We start from the raw sequence: 22,387 nt of genomic DNA on the forward strand, positions 1-22,387 counted from the left end.
CGTTACCAGTGGCCGCACATTCAGTATTAATTGACGATTCCAGTTCAGGAGGGGCAGGGGGAGGTATTCCTATCACCCACCCCGCCTCAAACAAAACGCCTGACGCTGAGAGATGCAGCGTTACAACGTACCCCGAAAGTGACTACATACGAAGCCCTCAGAAAGTATTTCAATGAGTGCGGATCTGATTGTAGATATGATCCAGTACCAGGTGAAGATAGTATGATAATATATTCCATACGCTTACGACGAGTTGCAAGCTTATTGGTTACCATATCAAATATGAAAGAACATCTAGACAGAATATATCATTTCATCCGAACAGGGGAGAAACCAGAAAGTATTCACGAAGCTATGGTACACAGAAAAGTCGAGATTCAAGGCATGATTTTGCAATTTTTAATAAATTGTTTAATAAGAGAACAGGATCATCCTGATAAAAATCCAGAAGAGATGAGAGTCCTGACCAGATGGAGTGACAATATAGCAGAAGGAAAACACAAGACACAAAATAGTATAGAAACTATGTACAGAAAGATCCGTAAAGAAATTATAAGTATACACCAAAAGGAGGAAGCAATGAGAGTAGCCGAGAAAGAGAATGACTCTTCAGACGAAGAGGTAGACAACGAGAATCCCACTAGAATAGCGTATGTAGGTAGGACGAGACCTTCTGATAGACACACACGCCTAGACTACAAGAAAGCTTTTCCTCCTCCCGTACCAGAACAATGTTCTCTTGAACAAGTATTTCAGGCTACCGATAAAGTTCTGAAATTACGGATTGGTTACAGTAAACTTAGCACCATGCACGAACAAGAACTAGCCCGATCAGCAGTCCGATGGACTAGTGATTCTGCCACATTTCCAGACGAAGTAGTGGCTCAAATGTTTCTGAAACTACCGCCAGCCGAGCAGCGACTGGTGGGTATGTATATGATCCAGCACCTCATTACACTGTACGAGAGTCAGCATTCTGATCCAGGTCCCTTATATAATGTACTGAACGAGTTACTCCTAAACAGATGGAGAGGTCTAGGTACCGATTTAATTAACGTCATTCTAGAACAGCGCCACAAATACAGAACGTTCCTGACTCCGCATTTTGTTTCTGTTTCACCCCCTTTCTACATAGATAGACAGAATCCGTTGCGAGAAGTGCATCCTGTTAAGGGAACGGGGGGTGAGCTCGAACGAGTATTTGTTTACACCCCTATAATGAAAATAGAGCTACTAGAAATGAAAAAGTTAGTGCCCTGTCACGATAAAGATCCAGCAGGGTTCCACCGTGAATTAAAAGACATGCTCCGTATGGGAGAATACACGTATCCCGATATCATGAAAATGTTAAAGGTCCTGTTGCCTGCGGGCATATATGAAAAACTTAAAGAAAAAGAATGGGAGGTGGGAGAGAAAAAGATAGACTGGACCGCGTTAGAGAACGAAGATAACACACGAGTCCCAGGTACTGGTCTTGGGGATAAAGCCAAAGAATTGCCCGAACTGTTAATACAAGTCTTGCCAAGATTACTAGCCACGAAAAAGGAAGACTGGGACGCCATCTCAGCCTGTAAACAGAAACAGGACGAAGACACTAGTGATTTCTATTCTAGATTCGAGAAATGTTTCATTATTAATAGCGGTCTGAAAACAAGTAGTGAGTCGTATCCACATCTTTTTGTTACCAAATTAGTTGAGAATTCTTTGCCACAAGTTAAAAATCGAGTATTGAAAGTCGAGAGTACTTGGCAAGCTAATACCCCGTCTCAAATGCTCCAGATGCTACAGTATCACCAGAATAGAATCAGGGAAGAGCAAGAACACGAAAGGAGACGTATGAAAGACACGAAAATGAAAGTACTAGTTGCACAGTCTGTTCAACCAGATAGTCAGAGGAAGGGTCCGAATCAAACTAGTCATTCTGCAGCTCCCGTTAAAGGGACATGCAATTACTGTAAACAGCCAGGTCATTACATAAACGAATGTACCGTTCTGAAACATAACATAGCTACAGGTAAGACGAAAGAGAGACCGCGTCCTCCTAGACAAGAACATGTTCCGCAAAATACACAACCACCGCAGAACGCACAACAGACAGTTACAGTACCGCAGCCTATAGCTGCCACACAACACGTTACACAACAGATGTACCAGTACGCACAGTCAGATTATCCAGAATATCAGCAGTATTCATGAAACAGCCTAGAGAGGGAGGTTGGCTTGCCTCTCATCGAGATTCCTGTAGATCAAGAGGGTCCCTATGTACACAGTCAAGTATTGGGGAAAGACAGAAAGTTTCTGATTGATACAGGGGCAAGTAGGACTACCATCAGTCATGACGAGGTTCCAGGGGCTCCACTCTCAGGCTCAAGAAATGTTTCCCTGGGATTTTCAGGAAAGCCGATTGTTAATGAAATATCGAAACCAGTTTCCCTAGAAGTTGGTCCATTGTCCCGAACTACAGACTTGTTACTTACGAAATCCTGTCCCAAAAATTTACTTGGTATTAAAACATTGAAAGAATTAGGAGCTGTAATATGCTGTTCTCCAGAAGGAGTGAGATTGTTTTTACGAGATTTTAAAGGTCATTATGTGTTACGTGATTTTGATCCAAGATTATTGAATGTACCACAGCATTTATGGGCGCAAGGTCCAACTGATGTAGGTTGTATGCACATTACACCATATCGTGTCACTCTGAAACAAGGTGTTGTATTGCCACGAATCCGACAGTACAAATTACCACTTGAGGCTGTAGCAGCCTTATCGAAAATTATTGACGAACTCATTGCTCAAGGAGTAGTTGTAGAAACTGACTCCAATGTATGTAATTCTCCTATCATTCCGATTCTTAAACGTACTGATCCAAATGCACCTCCAGTTTATCGATTAGTGATTGACCTTCGAGAACTTAATAAATGTATCATACCCCAGTACCCAGTGGTTCCAGATATCTCTTCCCTATTGACTGCCATTGATTCTGAAGCTACGTTCTTTACTGTTATTGATCTCAAGAACGCATTCTTTAGTGTCCCCATTCATCCAGACAGCCAGTTTCTTTTCGGATTCTGTTTAAACGGAAGAAGCTATAAATTCACACGAGCACCTCAAGGTTTCACAGAAAGTCCTAGTATTTACAGTCAAGCACTTAAAAGACAACTAGACAGTATTCACATGCCAACTGACACTGCCCTGCTCCAGTATGTCGATGATCTATTGATCACAGCCCGTACAGAACGTGACTGCGAACGTGCGTCACTGACAGTCTTGTATTTCCTGGCAGACATGGGGCACAAGGTGTTCCCTTCCAAACTGCAATTCTGTGTCCAGCAAGTGGTATACCTTGGACACTTACTGTCCAAGAGGGGTAGACCGTTGACACCAGACCGTATCCAGTTAATAGCACATCTTCTACAGCCCAAGACACAGAAGGAGGTACGAGCTTTTATCGGCCTCGCTTCTTACTGCAGACAATGGATTCCTCAGTATGCATATCTAGCCAAACCACTGATACAGTTAATGACACAGGAGGCAGCCACATCGACTGTCCTCCCGTGGACCCAGGAACATACACTTGTTTTTAATGAGTTAAAGAAAGCTTTATGTAATGCGCCTGTGTTAGCGACACCAAACTACAGTAAGCCTTTTACACTTTTTGTTACTGAACGTGATGGTACAGCATTATCTGTTCTCGCACAAGATTAAGCAGGACAACACAAGCCTTGTGCTTATTTTTCTAGCACCTTAGATCCAGTAGCCCAGGCTTTACCTGCGTGCCTCAAGTCGGTTGCAGCCACAGCTCTAGCTATCAGACAAAGTGATTCCATAGTGTTAGGACATTCCCTGACAGTACAAGTTCCACACTCCGTGGAAGTTCTTTTAAACCGAACACAGACTCAGCACTTGACAATTGCACGATTAACAGGTTATGAACTGACACTGTTTCAGCCACATATAGACATCAGACGCTGCAACATTTTAAATCCTGCTACACTGTTACCCTCGATTACATCGAATCCTGCCACACATGACTGCGTGGAAGTTATTAACATCATGACCAAGCCAAGACAAGACTTGACGGACATTGCATTACTTGATCCCGACCTGACACTTTATGTGGATGGTTCATGTATGAGAACAAGTACAGGAGAACTAGTAGCCGCATACGCAGTGACTACTGAAACTGAAGTTATAGAAACACATCGTATTGACACCCTGTCTGCTCAAGCAGCAGAGCTTATCGCTCTGACCCAAGCCTGCATACAAGCCAAGAACCTGAAAGTAAACATATATACAGATTCACGTTATGCATTCGGAGTCGTTCACGACTTTGGAGTCCTCTGGCAAGAAAGAGGTTTCATGACCTCTCATGGAGCCAAGATTCAGCATGGTCCCCTCATTCAAGCTCTGTTAGAAGCAATACATTTACCGAAAGCCATTGCCATTATGAAGTGCAAAGCACATACGAAAGCCACTGACACCATTTCTCAAGGTAACGATCTAGCAGATCGAACAGCCAAGCTTACAGCTCTGACTCCAGACATTCCAGTTAACAAGACAAAGACAGACGTTTCAGTCCTGACAACTTGCATGACAGTCAAGGATCCTACACAAGACGTACTAGACATACAGTCACATGCTACCCCAGACGAAATCAAGAAATGGTCTGAACAAGGAGGGGTCCAGACAGATCAGGGATGGTTGACGAAGGGAAAAGCCACATGGTTTCTCCCCGACTCTATGGTTCAAGTTATTATTAATACAGCACATAGTCCAGCACACTTAGGAGAAAAGGCCATGTTAGACAGCATCCAGAATATTTGGTTTAACAAGCATTTACGAGCAGCAGCCAAACAGAAAGTGCGTACCTGCATGATCTGTTGTCAGTTCAATCCAGGTAAAGGTTTTCCGGTGGAACAAGGTGGATTCCATCCTCCTGACCACCCTTTTGAAGTCCTCCAGATGGATTATATTCAGATGGATCGATGTCGAGGTTTCAAGTATGTCCTCGTAGTTGTATGCGCTTTGTCCAGATGGACAGAAGCATATCCAGTCCCAGATTACACTGCCGCGACCACTGCCAGGCAGTTGGTTCGTGAGTTTTTCCCCCGCTATGGTTTGCCCAGGGTCGTATATTCAGATAATGGCCAGCCATTCTCATCCGAACTCATGAAACAAGTATCTCTTCTGTTAGGGTACCAGTGGAAGTTCCATTGTGTACGACACCCCGAGGCAGCCGGCCTCGTCGAGAGACATAATCAGACTCTGAAAATCCGCATTGCAAAAGTTTGCGCAGAGAAAGGCGTAGATTGGATGGTAGCTCTGCCAGTCGCCCTTTTTTATATGAGAATGGTCGCTCACTCCCGTTCAGGCCTGTCACCTTTCGAGGTTGTATTCGGACGTCCCCCGAACATGTGGGGTACACCTATGCCACGTAAAATTACTGATGTTGACAGTAATATGCTGACAGATTACCTAGCTTCCTTGATGTCTGCACTACTCTCTTGTCGTTCACAGGTTGCGGCTGCTTTTCCAGACAACACCCAGGTGAAACCGCACGAGGTCGTTCCAGGTGATCTGGTTTTGATCCGAAACTTCGATCGTTCAAGTCCGCTGGAGCCCCGCTGGAAAGAACCGAAACTCGTACTGATGACCACAAGGACCGCCGTCAAAGTGGAGGGCCGCAAGGGATGGCTCCACTCCAGTCACGTTAAACGTTTTCATGGACTCCGTCCAAAGACTTTTTTCAAGGACTGCCCAGATACTGACTCTAAACTCCCCCTGTTAAAGAAAACTCCGCAGCAGGAGTATAAATTAAAGCTCCGGTCTAGCAAGTCAGACAGTTTAATTGTTTAAGTCCCTCTCGGGTGAAGCGGTTAGACAGGTTCCTGACATGTATGAGATAGACCCCCCTAGTGAGAGAGTTAGACGAAACTCTAAGAAAATACGTTATTGTAAAAATTTGCGCAGCAGATGCGTAATCACTTTATTGTTTATGTTATTTCTGAGTCTTACGGTTACATGCATAAGTTACGTTTTACATGTATTTTTTCCTCCTATTGATTCACATGTACATCTTTCTTCTAATAATACAGTAGAGCACACTTTTAGTGAACTACCTCCTCACGAGTTATCCTATCGACTTGCCATGCGCAACAATACTTTTATCCGAATGTTACACTATTCACACCAGACTAGCAATGCCACTAATTGTTGGGTGTGTGGTCGACTCCCCCCTTTCCAGACACCGAAGGGAGTTCTGCCACTCTTTCCCTATCCGTTTTCACACAATGGTTCGTGTGGAGCATGGTTCACGATAACATCATCCTCAGACGATAAGTCCCTTTTGAATAGAACATGTTTCCCAGACAAGGAAGGTCTTTCCCATAGGACAGGGTTAGATCTAGAAAATGAAGTATATGATCTTGGTAATTATTCCTCGAATTTCATGGTTTTGAATGTTCAGTCCGAGACTACTCCAGACTTGCCTGCTATTACAGTTCTACCAGTGAAAGGCGAATTATGTGTTAGAAAGAATGGTTCAGTACATTTAGGACACAGTGATTGTAATACTGTGGTCAAGTATAGTGACAGTGGGAAATCTAATTTCAAAGCCTCACGTCATTCATATTTTGTATGTGGTCAGACCGCATATGTACGTCTGCCCCTAGATTGGGATGGAACATGTTACATTGCCTTCCTACTGCCACCAGTTTTTCTAGCCCCATCCGATTATCACAGAAATACACATCTAGTACACGTCAGACATAGAAGGGAGATCGAGTCCCCAATTGTCGATCAAACTGAAACTGCCTTAGAACAGTATCAAGACTTCAATAAAGGTTTCTTTTTCTTTATAGGACCTATCCAGAATAGTAAGCTAATACGTAGGTTAACCAGAACCCTTGAAGCAGTAGTGAATGAGACTACTTCCGCTCTAGGTAACTTAACTGAAGAGCAATCTGCTATGAGATTTGTTGTTCTTCAGAACCGCCTTGTTCTTGACGTCATACTGGCCGATAGGGGCGGAGCTTGTAGAGTCATCGGATTTAGTTGTTGCATTTTCATTCCTAATAACGCACCGTCTGTTTATTCAGCTATAACCAGACTTCATAAAATAGCCCATCAGTTGCACCAGAATCCAGGCACCTGGACATGGTCCGGTTGGCTCTGGAGTATAATATCTGCCTGGGGATGGAAAGTACTGTCATTCCTAGGAATAGTAGTAATGATCATATTCAGTTGTTGCCTATGTTTACAATGTGGCCCTGCGATTTGCGGCTTGTGCGCTACCTCTTGTATTCCTAGTCCTAAATCCCGTTCCAAAATGATTCGAGACGAGCAAATGATGCTATATGAACAGATAGATGGTATCATGAATATTGATGTTTCCTGAAGGAAACGTAGGGCACAAGGAGGGAATGAGGAAAATTGAATTTTGCCCTGTCATGTGTCCCTATGTGTTCCCCATTATATGTTATTTGTGCATGATCGACATGCATATGTTCCCCCTCTCCAGATTAAAGACGCAATTATAGTTGTGTCCAACGTTAATATGCCAGTTATCCAGTCTCCCTGAAAGCAACGAGTTTTAGGCCTATGTTGCCAACGTTTTACATTGTGCACGTTAATTCATCGAGTTGTCCCCGTTTCTAGGCCTCATAGGGCCCGGACACCAGATTCAAGCTCAAGTCTTCTGAAACCACTCCGAGGAGCGATGCAGCCCCTCCCGCATCCCTGACCCTTCACTTACTTTCTGCCAAGCAGCGCGGTGCCCAGGCTGGCCTGCCTGCCTGTCTGCCAAGAATATGTTATGCCTCTAGTTATCAGTTCAGCTCCCCGGCTTCACATTCCTAAGCTAACGAACCATATAAACATCTTCAGTTATAGTCTAGTCTTTCTGTCTCCATGCAAGAGAATTACTGAATTAGTTTCCATAGAAGATTCATAGCACACGCAATACATAAAGAAATATATGCATGCACCGGCCTTAGTGTCAAGTAGCCTTTACCCTGATGACATTTAGATTCTATCAACATGTTCTCCAAACACAAGATATCAGATATGCTATAGGTACATGTCGTCCTGACATCCCAGACTTTAGTCTCCTCTTCTGGTGCAGAAGTCAGAGCCCCCAGCTCTCCCCAGTTACACGTCATGGCCCGTTTGCGCGCACCAGTAGGTTAAAGGTTCCAGCTGCCCAGGTAGCCCCCTCCAGGTATCCACCCATTTATGACACTTCTGTGACGTTTTCATCACATGTCTTCGTGCACGCCCTGTGCACGCCTTCTTTTCACGCCCCTATGTTCTTATCTTATGTTTGTCACTTGTTACGCCTACTGTATGCAATGCAATTGTACCGTTTTACTATATATACTATGTAATGTTAATGAGACGGGGCAGCTGCCATTCCATTCCATTGCATGCCACATCATGGTCTTTAGGCTCGAGCCATCCGATTAAAAGCCATTCTGACTCAGATATCACGGATCCTGCCTCTTATTTATTGAGCTATCTGTTTTAGTTAATGTATAGAAAAATAGTACCGGTAATTAATTATTTATTTACCACAGTGCAGCATGGAGTATGGCGTCCCTGCCGCGGTAATTCAAGATTTTGACGATTTTGGGGCAAGGAGGTAGCCCGGGACGCGGCCCCAAAGTCCTGTGGGCTCGCTCGACGATGAACACAGGGGATAGGACGTCTCCAAATAGTTCTCTGACAAGCTGCCCCACAAAGTCCTCCATCCTGGAAATGTTGGTGGACTCCAGAAGTCCCGTGATGCGGAGGTTACTCTGGCGGGAGCGGCCTCCAAGTCCACATTCTTTTCCCAGATGGCCGCTAAGATCTTGTCCATCTTAAGTAGGTTTTGGCGGCCCCGAGTGGCAGCGTCCATGGCATCGGACACCCTGCACTCAACGTGGAGCAGTCTGTTGTCGTGGGAGTCCACGCGAGCCTTGACCGCATCCAGGCGAGCGGAGAGCTGGTCCACCTGACTTGCGATGCCGGTCACTGTAGACTTAACATCAAGCATGATCACCTTGAGGCCATCCTCACGACTCGGGGGGCCGTCATTGATAGCAGCAGAGCCGGCGTCCTCCGTCCCCACAGCGTCCTGCCTAGAGGACCATCAGAGATCAAATGCAATCTTGGGCTACTTGGGATCCGCTTTCCCCATGTTGAAGGGGCCTAATCGAAGGATGAGAGGCCCCCGCAGGGCAGGAAGCCGTAGACGAAGGATCAGGAGTCACCCACTGCGAGCTGCCGACAGTATGAGGCAAGGAGGGTAGAGCCAGGATCAACTCACCGCAACTCACCAGAGCCCGCGGGCGGACCCCCCCACCGCCGATCAGTAGAGGAGGCGATGAACCCCTGAGGAAGGAGAGGCCGACGGAGTCGCAGCGTTGGAGGGCAGTTGGTGCAGGCAGGTAGAGACCCTGACAGGTACCTGTCTGGCGGAACCGAGGCGGAACCCCAGGCCCAGGAGGTCACAAGAGCAGGGGCTGAAAGAGGTGTGGCCAGGTGGGCAAACCACACAGCTCAGAGCAGAGGTCAGCGACGTTCCCCCTCCCACCACCAGGGCAGAACACAGCATCCACTGAAGAAGGTTTGCGCCACAATCCTTAAGGGGCCAACTGAGGCCGGAATAGGACCAGCAGTCACAGAGAGTTAAAGCAGAGGGGCCCCGGGGACCGAGGGCACCCCACGAGGTGCAGGAAGGGCCGCACCGGGGAGCAGCGTAGAGGGAGGGTCATCGTGATGTGTAGCACACCCACAGGGCCGGAGGTGCGGCGCTGCCCGATTCCACAGTGGCTCAAAAAACGTGGATGGGCCCCCAGCACCCCGTAGTAAAGAGGTCAGGGCGCCGAAAGGATCACCACATTAATGCAGCCCGGCCGCTGAAATAGTACAATGTTGTAGTTGGGAGGACCGACACCTCAGACCCCCGCGACGCCACCCCGGGCGAGACCGGGTTGTCAAGGGTTAGCGGCTGGGCCTGGTCGCTTCCCCAGCAGTAAGTCGGGTCCTAGCAGGCATCAGGGTTCGATGGCGGGAGGGGAATGTGCCCGCCAAACAGAGGCAAAGCCGACGGAGAGCAGCGGGGGGCCTGCCGCTCACCTCGCCAGGCCCGGGAGCTTACACCAGCAGTGGGTAGCCTGCAATCCGAGAGGCGCCACAGAATCTGCACCCACAGCACTGCACTCCGGGCCGAGCGGAACAGCCCGCGGGCCCCCTAATCCGCCAGCAAACACTTGAGGGGCAGCGCACTCACGCGGAGACTGGATTCCTCGCCGCCAGGGCAGAAGGTGGTCACGGGCACAGGCAGAGAGCCTCTGCAGGCAGGAAGGCCGAGCCACGAGGCCCGGGGACGCCAGGCCCAGCGTCCACACTGGGCAGCAGATCTCCGCAGCACAATGGAGTTGGTGAGTGATACAGCTATCAATCTGTGCCCTGCTTCATGGGGGTCCCAAAATCGGCGTCGACGAGCAGCAAAGGATACGTTTTCTGCAGGATGATAACGGATTAGCAAGCTTGGCCGGCAGAGCTCACTCAGTGTGCGGCCATCTTGCAGCCGGCCAAGCCACGCCCCCCCAATTAGATAACATAATTAGCAATCTTACCTCAGGTATTTTTTAATGTTTAAATCTTCTAGATATTTTAGATGCATGTAATACAAGTACTCCAGGAATTAGCTCTTTACTACATGCTCACAATTGATTCAAAATCCCTTATTCTGTTTTTGAATTTTACAGGTCGGTCTTATATTCTACAGAATCCTTCCTGCTGCACTTGCTCTATATCACCCCATGTTATATTGTCCTTCTGCTGATCTACTACAATCAGAATATGTGTTCATGATTATCACAGATGATGCTACCTTTCCTCACAATGTATGCTGTTTCTTCTTCAAGCTTTCCAGATGTTGCCTTGGCAGGATACCAGTACCTAATTATTTACTGCAATATGAGGGCTCCAATGCTAGATTTTACTTTAGCTTTTTACCCCTTGCATGAGTCTGATCAGGGTTATCATCCATGGTGTACTTTATATTACCATGAGATTTCAACCCGGCATCTCATTCTTCAGAATTTTGCGCAAATTAATAGGGATTAGTTTAGACTCACCAACCACCAGACACCCTCAAACTGCTGAATGCACACTCCATCCATACTCATTAATGCACACTTTGCATTGGCTCCTCACATTGCTGACCTTTACTCAAGCTTGATGAACTCAGTACAGAAATATGGTTCAGCCCAACATTGTTGCAAGTCCTAGAATGCCTTATTCTCACAGGCTACAACATCCAAAATGCAAACCAAGACAACTTTATACCATGAATCTCTACATAAGAAAATGAAACCGTTGTTCACAGAAAGGCCTTATACTCTTGGATCTTGATGGTGACAATGCCTTGCTCCATGCTGTTCCCCCTAAAGAGCATCCTACATGCAGTAGGTCACCTCATCAGTGACCTGAAGAAATGTGACCACATAACCCCAAACCAAATGGAACTCCACTAGCTCACCGTGCCAGTCCACACCATCTTCAAAAACAGCTACATTAATTTCAAAGCCACTACCTCTGTGGCTGAAGGCTCTTCTCCTCTGGTGGTACTTGATGCACCCGCAACAAGAGCACCATGAGACTGGAGAGGAAGAAGCTCCAAAAAAGACAAGGCAGCAGACCTTTCTTTAAGCTTCCAGTATGTGAAATAGCATACATATATCCATCATGACAGCCTCAAATTTTGGAAAGAGCTGATGAGACACCTCTTCGAAAATGCTATACAACAAAGGAACCATCCACCGCCATTCTCAGGAGCCATGTTCCTCTCCAGTCATGTACTGTATCTTTCCCTTTGATCCTGTACAGAGCTCTGCTTCCATTTAAGTAGGTTTGTGCTGTACAAATGCCACATAAATTAATACCAGTCAGAATAAGCTGTAAGATGGTATCTAGCACCTGTGCTAAAAAACACACCCTGAAAGGCGCTCACATCATAACAACATTAATCTGGAAGCCCAGCGATGTGACTCTGCCCATCACTTATTTAGATGTAGTCAGGGCATAAGAATCTTTTAGATTATTTTGGGTGGCAGAGGCTTCTGTTTTGACTAGGTGAGTTTAGACACCAGTCCCATGTCCAGCCATCTGGCTGCACCTAGAAGACTATCATCATTGTGCCACACTCACGGAGGATGGTTGTGATGTGCCTGTTCTTTCTTAAGACCTTTTGTTCCAAAGGACACTGAACTATTTCATACCAGCAAGTATGACGTTGTATGCCAGGCTGCATGCGTTTCAGGAATTCAGTTTTTCTCTCAGCTACTGCATGACATGGGAGATTCGATGCTGTTACTATTCTAAGAAATGTAGTACAAGTCATCAAATTGCTTCTCCTTTATCCACAATGATCTGATGTGCTTGAGAGTATAAGGATTGAGCAGTGTTTACAAACAGATATTCTGTAGTAGGGGATCTCTGTGTATAGTCATAATCTAGTGAATAGTCCCGCTCATGTGCGTGGACCCCGGAAATCAAAAATAATCTCTTAAGTTGTCAAAAAATGCAGAACTGCAAAGACACTTAAGAGAGAATTTAAAGACAAATAATGCAGCCTATATCCACAGGCTACACTGTCCAGTACTTCAACTAGAAATTCCACCAAAAACAACCACACCAACAGCACAGCCTGCCCAGTTTCTTCTACAGAAAAACTTGCCTCTACCAGTAAAAGCCTCTGGAATGATAGAGAAGAAGGCATGGACAGACAAGCCCCATAGGCTGCCATTATGTGGCTTAAATAGGATACTGTGCCTTTAAGAGAACTTTCCAGAACTTCTCCCAGTAGCCCAGAATGCATAGCAGGTCCCATTTACTTTCAGTTCTCCTGTGTGTTTGTTCAGGCTTTTTAGGGCTCTAAAATGCCTGCTCTATTCGACAAGTGCCCAGCATGTGGAAGGAAGAAGGCCAAGACTGATCCACACGATGTCTGCATCCTCTGTCTCCCTGAAGCACATGTCCCTGAAGATTGTGACATCTGCCAGACCTTTTCATCAAGGACCCTGAGGGACAGGCTGAAGATTAGGCTTCAAGGCCTAGAGGAGAGACGGCTGCAGGCTGCAGGTGAGTCTTGGAAGGCTCCCTCTGCCTCTGCTGAGGCCTCTGGGGGGCTCCCCAGAGGCAAGAAACCTAGCAAACGGTCCCGGTCTCCGTCGACGTCGATTGCTTCAACGACGACGTCGAGAGGGATGACGACGGTGTGTTCCCCATCTCCCCGGGGCTCCGGGTCGAGACGGCGTGAGAAGTCGACGTCGAAAGGCCTGGGTAGGCCGCCGTCGAAGTCACCGTCGACGGCGTCTTCGTCATCGACGTCAGCGTCGAGACATTGACGTCGAAGAAGGACTGACAGGCACCGGCGCTCGCCGTCGAAGCGACACCGCCGGTCGCCGTCGAGTGATCGGTCGGCGTCGAGGGGCTCCTCGACGTCGAGGACCTCGGGCAAACGGTCGGCGCCGAGGAGGCATCGACGCTCATCGTCGAGGACTGCACGCTCGACGTCGCGGAAGCGAAGGTCGGCGTCGAGGAAGAAGCGCTCGACGTCGCGGAGGCGGCGTTCTACGCTGGAGTTGCGGAGGCGACGTTCGACACCGAAGAAGCGACGCTCGACGTCGAGAAGAAAGAGGTCGGCGTCTTCGAGGCTTTCCAGCTCTCCTAAGCGGCGCAGAAGGATTTCTGACGCCAGAAGTCACGCCGGGTCGGGTGGAGGACGCCGGAGACGGCGGTCACCTACTGGAGGGGCTGAGCCGCAGTCCCCTCCCCCGAAGAAGTCACCGGGCTCGGTGTACACGGTGGTTTATACATCACCGCGGCCTAAGACCCCTCCTCCCCCTTTGCCTCGAGAGGATCCTCCCATCAATCCTCCTCTTCCGCCACTTCCTCCCGCAGGGCAGCCACTTCCGCCACGTGGGCCTGCTCCTTGGTCGGATATGCCTTTTCCTCCTCTGAGATCGGTGTCTCTGCCTCCGCTACCTACGCTGCCTAAGGGGACTCCAAAACCTCTACACCAGGATAGGCCAAGGAAGTCGCCTCCACAGAGGCCTGCGGAACGTCCACGTGCTGGAAGATCGCGATCTCGCTCCAGGAGAAGGGAGCGATTGCGCAACAGGTCATCCACACGGTCAAGACGACACCTCAGGGGGCGCAGGACTCGCTCACAGACGAGGTCCTCGGGGACCAGGGACTATTCTCAGACGTTGTCGGAGTCACCGGGGACAAGAGTGTCACCGGTTGACGATCTGGTGTCCTTCCATGATGTCCTTTTACGAGGGCAGCGAAGTTGGGCATTTCATTGACAGTGCCCACGCCCAAGACCTCGGTGATATTCGAGACGCTTCACCAGAAACATCTGTCTCGGCCCTTACTACCACTGGTACCGGGCCTGGTGGAGCCAGCCATGGACCTTTTACTCACCCCGGCGGTGACTAAGGCGGTCCCCTCGAGACTGCAGAGGAAATACCGGGCTCCCGACTTGGATCCGGCTTTTCTAAGGGTGGAACCCCCTCCAGACTCTGTGATAGTGACGGCGGCTCGGAAGCAGCACGCCACCACTCCGTCATCGACGGTCCCACCAGATAAGGAATCAAAATGGCTGGATTCTGCTGGGAGGAAGGTTTGTGGGACATCGGCGACTGCCATGAAGACTGCGAGTGCCACGGGCCTGTTGGGGCGGTATGACCGAGCCCTCTGGGAATCTCTCCAGCAGTTTGTGGAACTCCTGCCTCGCGACAAGAGAGAAGATTTCCAGGAGGTGTTGAATAAGGGTATGCTGGTGGCGAATCAGGTCATCAGTGCTGCAGCCGATTCTTCCTTACTGGCGGCGCATGGCTTATGCCATGGGATTAACCAGCGAAGACACGCTTGGCTCCGCCTCATGTCACTAAAACCTGACGCACAACAAAGGGTTGCCAATCTACCATTCTCCGGCGAAACCCTGTTTGGAAAACACGCCAATGACGAAATGGCCCGCATGAAGGTGGAGGCCGAAACGCTCACGGCGGTGGGCCTGGAAAAGCCAAAGGATACCAAGAAATCGTACCGCCCGTTCCAGAGAAAGTTCGGTGGACAGGGCAGAGGGCGTGGCCAGGCTTCGGGACAGCAACAGCAGCAACAACAGCAGCAGTTCCGAAGGCCGTTCCAGAAGCGCCAGAGAGGAAGAGGCGGCCAACAGTCGGCAACAGCGACTAAAGGCCCGGCCGGGTCTAGGCCCTGAGCGCTTACTTCCCCTACATCCGTTACCCACTCCGGTGGGGGGAAGCGTTCAATTTTTTCTGGCAGAGTGGAGAAAAATTACTCAGGACAAGTGGGTGCTGAATATTGTTTGCAATGGATACAGTCTTCGGTTCACCAGCCCGCCTCCAGCAATTCCACCGGTCAGCTCACAGTTTCAGCTGCGCGAGCTCCAGGTGGAGGCCGATATCCTGTTAAGGAAAAGGGCGATAGAAGACGTACCTCGGTCTCAAAGAGGACGAGGTCTGTACTCCCGGTTCTTTCTGGTTCGCAAGAAGGCAAGAACGAGTTCAGGCCCATTCTGGACTTGCGACAGGCAAACAAGTGGATTCGCAGAGAAAAGTTTTGCATGCTGTCGTTGCATCAGATTTATCCTCAGTTGCAACAGGGGGACTGGCTATGTGCTATAGACCTGCAAGATGCGTACTTCCATGTGCCCATTGCACACAAACACAGGAAGTTCCTGCGATTCCAAGTCGGCGCCAATCATTATCAATATACAGTACTGCCATTCGGACTGAAGTCTGCGCCGAGAACATTCTCGAAGTGCATGGCGGTGGTAGCAGCGCACCTGAGAAAGTACAAGGTGTTCGTCTATCCGTACCTGGACGATTGGTTGATCAAGGCCTCCTCCTTCTCGGAAGCGCAAGCCCACTTCCAGAAGACGTGCGTTCTCTTGAACAAGCTGGGGTTGCACATCAACATGTCCAAGTCTGTCTCGACTCCGGTCCAGTGCATACAGTACTTGGGAGCCTCCATCAATACGCTGTCAGCAAGCGTGTCTCCTTCGGAGGAGAGGCGGTTATCACTCCTTCGGAAGGCTCAGGCTCTTATGACCACTCCATCTACAACAGTGAGAACGGTGTCCTCTATACTGGGATCGATGGCCTCTTGTATCTTCCTAACGCCACACGCACGGCTGCACATGAGACCGTTGCAGGAGTGCTTGGAGGACCAGTGGGATCAGAGGAAAGGATCTTGGGACGACAAGATAAGACTCTGCATGCTCTTCAGTCTCTGAAGTGGTGGTGTTCAGCGGAGAATCCCCTCAGAGGAGTCCCTTTCAACAAGGATATTCCCACTCAGACTGTCGTGACGGATGCTACTCTCCAAGGATGGGGGGCGCACTCCGGAGACTTACAGATTCAGGGAACGTGGTCCCCGATGGAGGCCACGTATCACATCAATTTCCTGGAACTCAGAGCTGTTCACTTGGCACTGAAGGCCTTTCATCCATCCTTTCAGACCACCTCGCTGCTTGTACAGATGGACAATATGACCACGATGTATTACCTCAACAAGCAGGGGTGTTCGAGATCGCGCACCCTGTCTCAGGAGGCGCAGGCGATCTGGCATTGGCTTCTGGCCAGAGGACTGACGATAACGGCTACCCATCTGCCGGGTGTGCAAAATGTTCAGGCGGACGCACTGAGCAGACTGATCCAGGAAAACCACGAATGGGTCATAAACGACGAAGTACTAGGAGAAGTCTTCGCAAGGTGGGGGACTCCAGACGTAGATCTGTTCGCCACCGCCGAAAACAGCAAATGGCGAGACTTCGCCTCCAGGTACTACCAGCGGGGGACGCTGGGGAATGCGCTATGGATCGACTGGTCGAACAGCTTTCTGTACGCTTTTCCACCCATTCCCCTGAATCCGGCAGTACTCATCAAGTTGGCCCGGTCCAGGGCGCGGATGATACTTATTGCTCCGGAATGGCCCAGGCAGTGGTGGTTCACGGACCTGCTTCACCGGTCTCTCCTTCCTCACATGCGGCTGCCGTGCAGGCCGGACCTTCTCACGAAGTTCGGGGGACAGATGCTGCACCCCAACCTCTCGTCTTTGAGTTTGGCTGCATGGCTTCTGAGATAGTGCAATATGGCCATTTGAATCTGCCCGAAGATTGTATGGACATACTGAAGGAGTCTAAACGACCTTCCACTCTGACTTCCTATACTTACAAGTGGAAGAGGTTCTGTATCTGGTGCAAGTCCAAGAACTATGACCCGACGACGTGCAAGGAGGATGTCATTCTTCCTTACCTTCTACATTTGGCGCAGTCTGGCCTTAATGTTCATTCCATTAAGGTTCATCTGTTTCATTGACTGCCTACAGGAAATGCCCTTCACAGACTTCCTTCTTCCAGATCCCTGTGATCAAAGATTTTCTGGAAGGCTTGAAGAAAGTATTCCCTCCTGTCAGGCTTCCTTCGCCTTCATGGGAATTGAATGTGGGGCTGTCCAGATAGATGAAGGAGCCTTTTGAACCTATTCATAAGGCTTCGTTGCAGCACCTGTCCTGGAAGGCGGCGTTCCTCGTGGACATTACATCAGCCCGCAGGGTGAGTGAAATTCAGGCGTTGTGTTGCCAAGAACCTTATACTGTATTTCATGCTGCTAAGGTTGTTATGCGTACTCACCCTAAATTTCTTCCCAAGGTTATTTCTGATTTTCATGTCAACCAGACGATAACTTTGCCTACGTTTTTTCACAATCCTTCATCTCCAGCGGAAAGGTCCTTACATTCCCTGGATGTTAGGAGGGTGTTGACATTTTATCTGGATAAAACCAAAGATATTCGTAGGTCAGACCAATTGTTTATCAATTATGGATCGGTCAGGACGGGTCTTGCGACCTCGAAGCAGTCCATCTCTAGGTGGATTGTGTCCTGCATACAGCTGTGTTACCAAAAAGCTAATAAGACCTTAGGGGGTAAACCTAAGGCTCATTCCACCAGGGGCAAAGCTGCCACGACTGCTTTGCTCCGTAATGTTCCAATTGCAGAAATCTACAAGGCGGCCACTTGGAAGTCGGTTCATACCTTTGCTAAACATTACTGCCTGGACACTGATGCCAGGGCAGACGCTCAGGTTGGGCAGGCTTCGCTGCGAAATCTGTTCGCACAATAGTGGTGTTATTTCTTTTTTCTCCACCGCCGCTTTGGTGTGGGGATGGGCTTGCCATTCTATTCACTAGATTATGACTATGCACAGAGATCCCCTACTACAGAAGGAGTAGTTTCTGTCCTGTAACTCCAGTTCTGTAGTAGGGGTATCTCTGTTATAGTCATAAGCGCCCGCCCTCCTCCCCGGTGGAGAAAGATTTTCATTTCATGAATGCTACAGGTCTGGCGTTTTACGCCTTCAAAAAGAACTGAAAGTAAATGGGACCTGCTATGCATTCTGGGATACTGGGAGAAGTTCTGGAAAGTTCTCTTAAAGGCACAGTATCCTATTTAAGCCACATAATGGCAGCCTATGGGGCTTGTCTGTCCATGCCTTCTTCTCTATCATTCCAGAGGCTTTTACTGGTAGAGGCAAGTTTTTCTGTAGAAGAAACTGGGCAGGCTGTGCTGTTGGTGTGGTTGTTTTTGGTGGAATTTCTAGTTGAAGTACTGGACAGTGTAGCCTGTGGATATAGGCTGCATTATTTGTCTTTAAATTCTATATTAAGTGTCTTTGCAGTTCTGCATTTTTTGACAACTTAAGAGATTATTTTTGATTGCCGGGGTCCACGCACATGAGTGGGACTATTCCCTAGATTATGACTATAACAGAGATACCCCTACTACAGAACTGGAGTTACAGGACAGAAACTACTCCTTGTGGTGCATAGTACTATAACCTGCATGTTTTTTAAGTTAAAATGTGAAAGCATGAATATTAAAAATGGTTAATGTATAATTAACATTCTTTACAATCTATATTTTTTGATTTTTTTGTCTGTCTTCAGGAAGAAACAGTTCTGTAATCTTCCTGAAAGTAAAGGCAGAAAAGCTGCAGTTTCAGGTGAAGAAAGCATTCCCAGCAAAAAGGTGATAGGGGAAAATGAAGGAAGGGAGATAATGAATTACACGAGAAAAGATATCCTAACAGAGAAGCTAGAGGTAACATGATCGCATAATTCATTATGTTTCTATATGTATGTTTTACAATGTTTAATATATTAGCTAAATTTCTGTTTGGCGAAGTGTCAGCTATTCTATCTTTGTTTAAAAATATCATAACTATCAATTCCATCCCTGTTGTTGCAGTATGTAAGTGGAGACAATGTCCTATGTTTAAATCTTCTGTAGCTCTACATAATGCTGGTACTGTTAAAGAAGAATATAGGTTGGTTGGGAAAATGTAATTTGTTCTCCAGTATTGTATCTTTTATAGATTCACGTGTTTGAATCTTCCCCGTTATCATGGTGGGAGTCCCACGGTAACAGTAGTACTGAATACATGACATAGACCTCCATAGAGAAAAAATTCAATTGAGCACTCTATCAACCCCATTTTATAACATCCAAAGTTCAGCCAATCACTGCGGAGACCTCAAAGTAACCCTCTCCACAGAGCCACCACCCCTCAGATTTCTTACCGCACTTCGTGTGAGTGGGAGTCTCTCTCAGCTCTGCTGAGTGACAGTTGGCTTTTTCTACTTTTGACTTGCAGCTTTCAGCTCAAGGTATTTCTTTCTGTGACTTTCTTAATGCCAGATAAAAAAGGGTTGTTTAGGCCCTGTAAGTCTTATGGCAAATCCATACTTTTCTCAGATGATCCCCACAAGCAATGTCTCTATTGCCTCTACCCTGACCAGGGAATGCAAATACTGCCACACCTTTTCAGTCAAAACCCTCAAGGATAGGGAAAGAATTCTGCTCCTTTGGCTCCAGAAGAAAAAGGCAGTTTCTGAATCTGGCTCTGAGACTGAGGAAAAGCCCCACTCTTCCTCCAGGAAAAAGAAAGAAGGGAGCTCCTCTTCTCACCAAGGGGACTCCAAGAGATCAAAATCACAGGAGCAGGAAAGATCTGAAGAGAAACGCTACAGAAAGCAGACTGAAGGAACTCTAAAAACATCTTCTGCTCCAGTTTCCGCTTCTTTAACACCTGTGAGAGATCTTTTTTCTCGTCTGTCGACGGCGTCGTCGACATGAGCTATTCCTGTTAGACCTGAGGTAATTAATTCGCCGTCGACAGCTGCTACAGTGATGGCGACAACATCGATGGTCACTACGTTGACGGCCGCTGTGTCGACCGGCCCGCAGTTAACCCTGGCTACGGCGTCACCATCGATGAGACCATCTCCGGTGACAAGACCTTCGTCGACGAGCCTTCCTCTGTCGACGAGAATTTCTCCGTCTTCGACACCTCCTTCGACACCTCCTTCTATGACGTTGTCTTCCTTTCTGTTGAGAGTTGTGGTGTCAGCGTCGACACCGTCGACGGTAGAAAAAATCCATTTGGGACTTTCTAAAGGTCAGGACTATTCAAAAATGTCTCGCTACCACCTACACGTTTATTTGACTTCCAGGCATCTGAGGGTGACAGCAAGTTTGGCCCTCATATAGTCATTCCCAGCTAAAAGTCAAATTTAAGGACTTTGATGATGATGAGGACATAGAGGATAATAATCCATCCTCATCCCTTGCAGGTGAGTACTCTTTCACTGACTCGGCTACCGTTCAGCAGCCAGAATCTTTCCAAAAGCATTATCCCTATGAGGAAGAGTATCCTCACCATTTTAGGGAACCATTCATTAACGATCCAGTGTCATTAGTAATGGACTTACGTCACATGCTAAATACTACTATAGATGCTTTCCAGATGCACATGCTCCGCAACATCCTCCACCGCCTCGGCAGGCCCCGGTGGAGCACGCAGGACAGATGAGTCCTAGACCCACGAGGGAAAAGGTTTTGCCTCCTAACATTATTCCTGATGAATCACAGAATGTGGACCAACAACAGATAAAGGAAGGAGAGATACACTCTGATGTTGACACCCAGGACGAATGGGATGATTATGTGGTTCCCACACTGTCATCTCCTATTCCTCCTCCTGCAGACTCTCCCCCTGCTGACATCGGGAGCTTTCATGACCTTTTAGACTGTGCCTCGAGGCGCTTTGATCTACCCATGCCAGTTATACTTTTTCTTAATCTTAAAGAAGACAGGAAAATGGAGGCAGGTCTTGGACCTCCGGTTACTTAACATATTCATCAAAAAACAATCTTTTTCAAGATGTTGTCTCTGAAGGACATCCTTCTTGTTATGGAAAAAGGGGATTATCTGTCATGTCTTGATCTTCTCTATGCTTATTTTCACATCCCCATTCACCCCAAGCATCAAAGATATCTCAGGTTCGAAGGGAAGGGATGCCATTAAAAGTTCAGAGTGCTTCCCTTCGGTTTGAAGTCGACTCCCAGAGTCCTCACCAAATGCATGACACCAATAGCTGCCTTTCTGAGACTCTCAGGTCACCAGGTATTCACCTACCTGAATGATTGGTTAGTAACAGCTCCTTCATTTCAGGCAGCCAGGAACTCTACTCAAACTTGCTGGAATCTCTTCCAGTCTCTGGGTCTCCGCCTCAATCTGGAAAAGTACTCTCTCATTCCTTCCAATTCTCTGACTTTCCTAGGAGCTCGCATCGATACAAATCTCGGCAAAGCTTTTCCAACTCTCGAAAGGGTCTTGCGTCTCCAGGGAATGACACGACTTCTATTACCAAAATTATCCGTTTCTGTCAGCAAGTACAAACCTATGCATTCAACGAATTCCCAATCGCCGCCTTCGTATGCGCCCACCGCAGGAGCAACTGGAAACTCAATGGGTTCAGTCCAAGGGGTCATCAAACTACATGATTCAGATCTCGACAGCTATGAAAGCTGCAATGTCTTGGTGGAAGATCGAGAAAAACTTGACTCAGGGCCTGTCCTTCATTCACTCAACTCCTCAGTTTGTGATGACGTTGGATGCGTCCATGGAGGGTTGGGGGGCTCACCTCCAAGACTTTCAAGTGCACGGAAAATGGTCCAAACAGGAATCGAAAGGCCATATACACCTTCCAAAGTTAAGAGCGGTGTTAAGAGCATTCTTGCCTCGGATTTGAGTATCTCCAGGTCTGGTCCGGATCTTTTATCTCCAGAAACAGGATGGCACGAGATCTCATGCTCTTTCTCTTCAAGCACAAGAGATTTGGGAATGGCTTCTCCTCAACCAAATATCACTAGTGTGAAGCATGTACCAGGAATCCACAATCAGTGGGCCGACTCTCCCAGCAGGGTGCCAAAACGGTGCCACAAATGGGTGCTCAACGACCAGATGT

General features: G+C 47.9%; 1 protein-coding gene across 3 annotated transcripts in view; it reads left to right on the forward strand.

Moving 5' to 3' along the window:
* Nucleotides 1–22,387, forward strand: part of LRRC49 (leucine rich repeat containing 49) — a 1,030,711-nt gene that overhangs the window by 969,080 nt on the left and 39,244 nt on the right. For all 3 annotated transcript variants that reach the window (XM_078684608.1, XM_078684609.1, XM_078684610.1), the window contains one exon: nt 19,026–19,179. In XM_078684608.1, coding sequence (XP_078540734.1) covers nt 19,026–19,179 — 154 coding nt within the window. The remainder of the gene's footprint in view (nt 1–19,025; nt 19,180–22,387) is intronic.

The sequence above is a fragment of the Lissotriton helveticus genome, chromosome 3_2, assembly GCF_964261635.1.
Source record: "Lissotriton helveticus chromosome 3_2, aLisHel1.1, whole genome shotgun sequence".
Classification (NCBI taxonomy): Eukaryota; Metazoa; Chordata; class Amphibia; order Caudata; family Salamandridae; genus Lissotriton; species Lissotriton helveticus.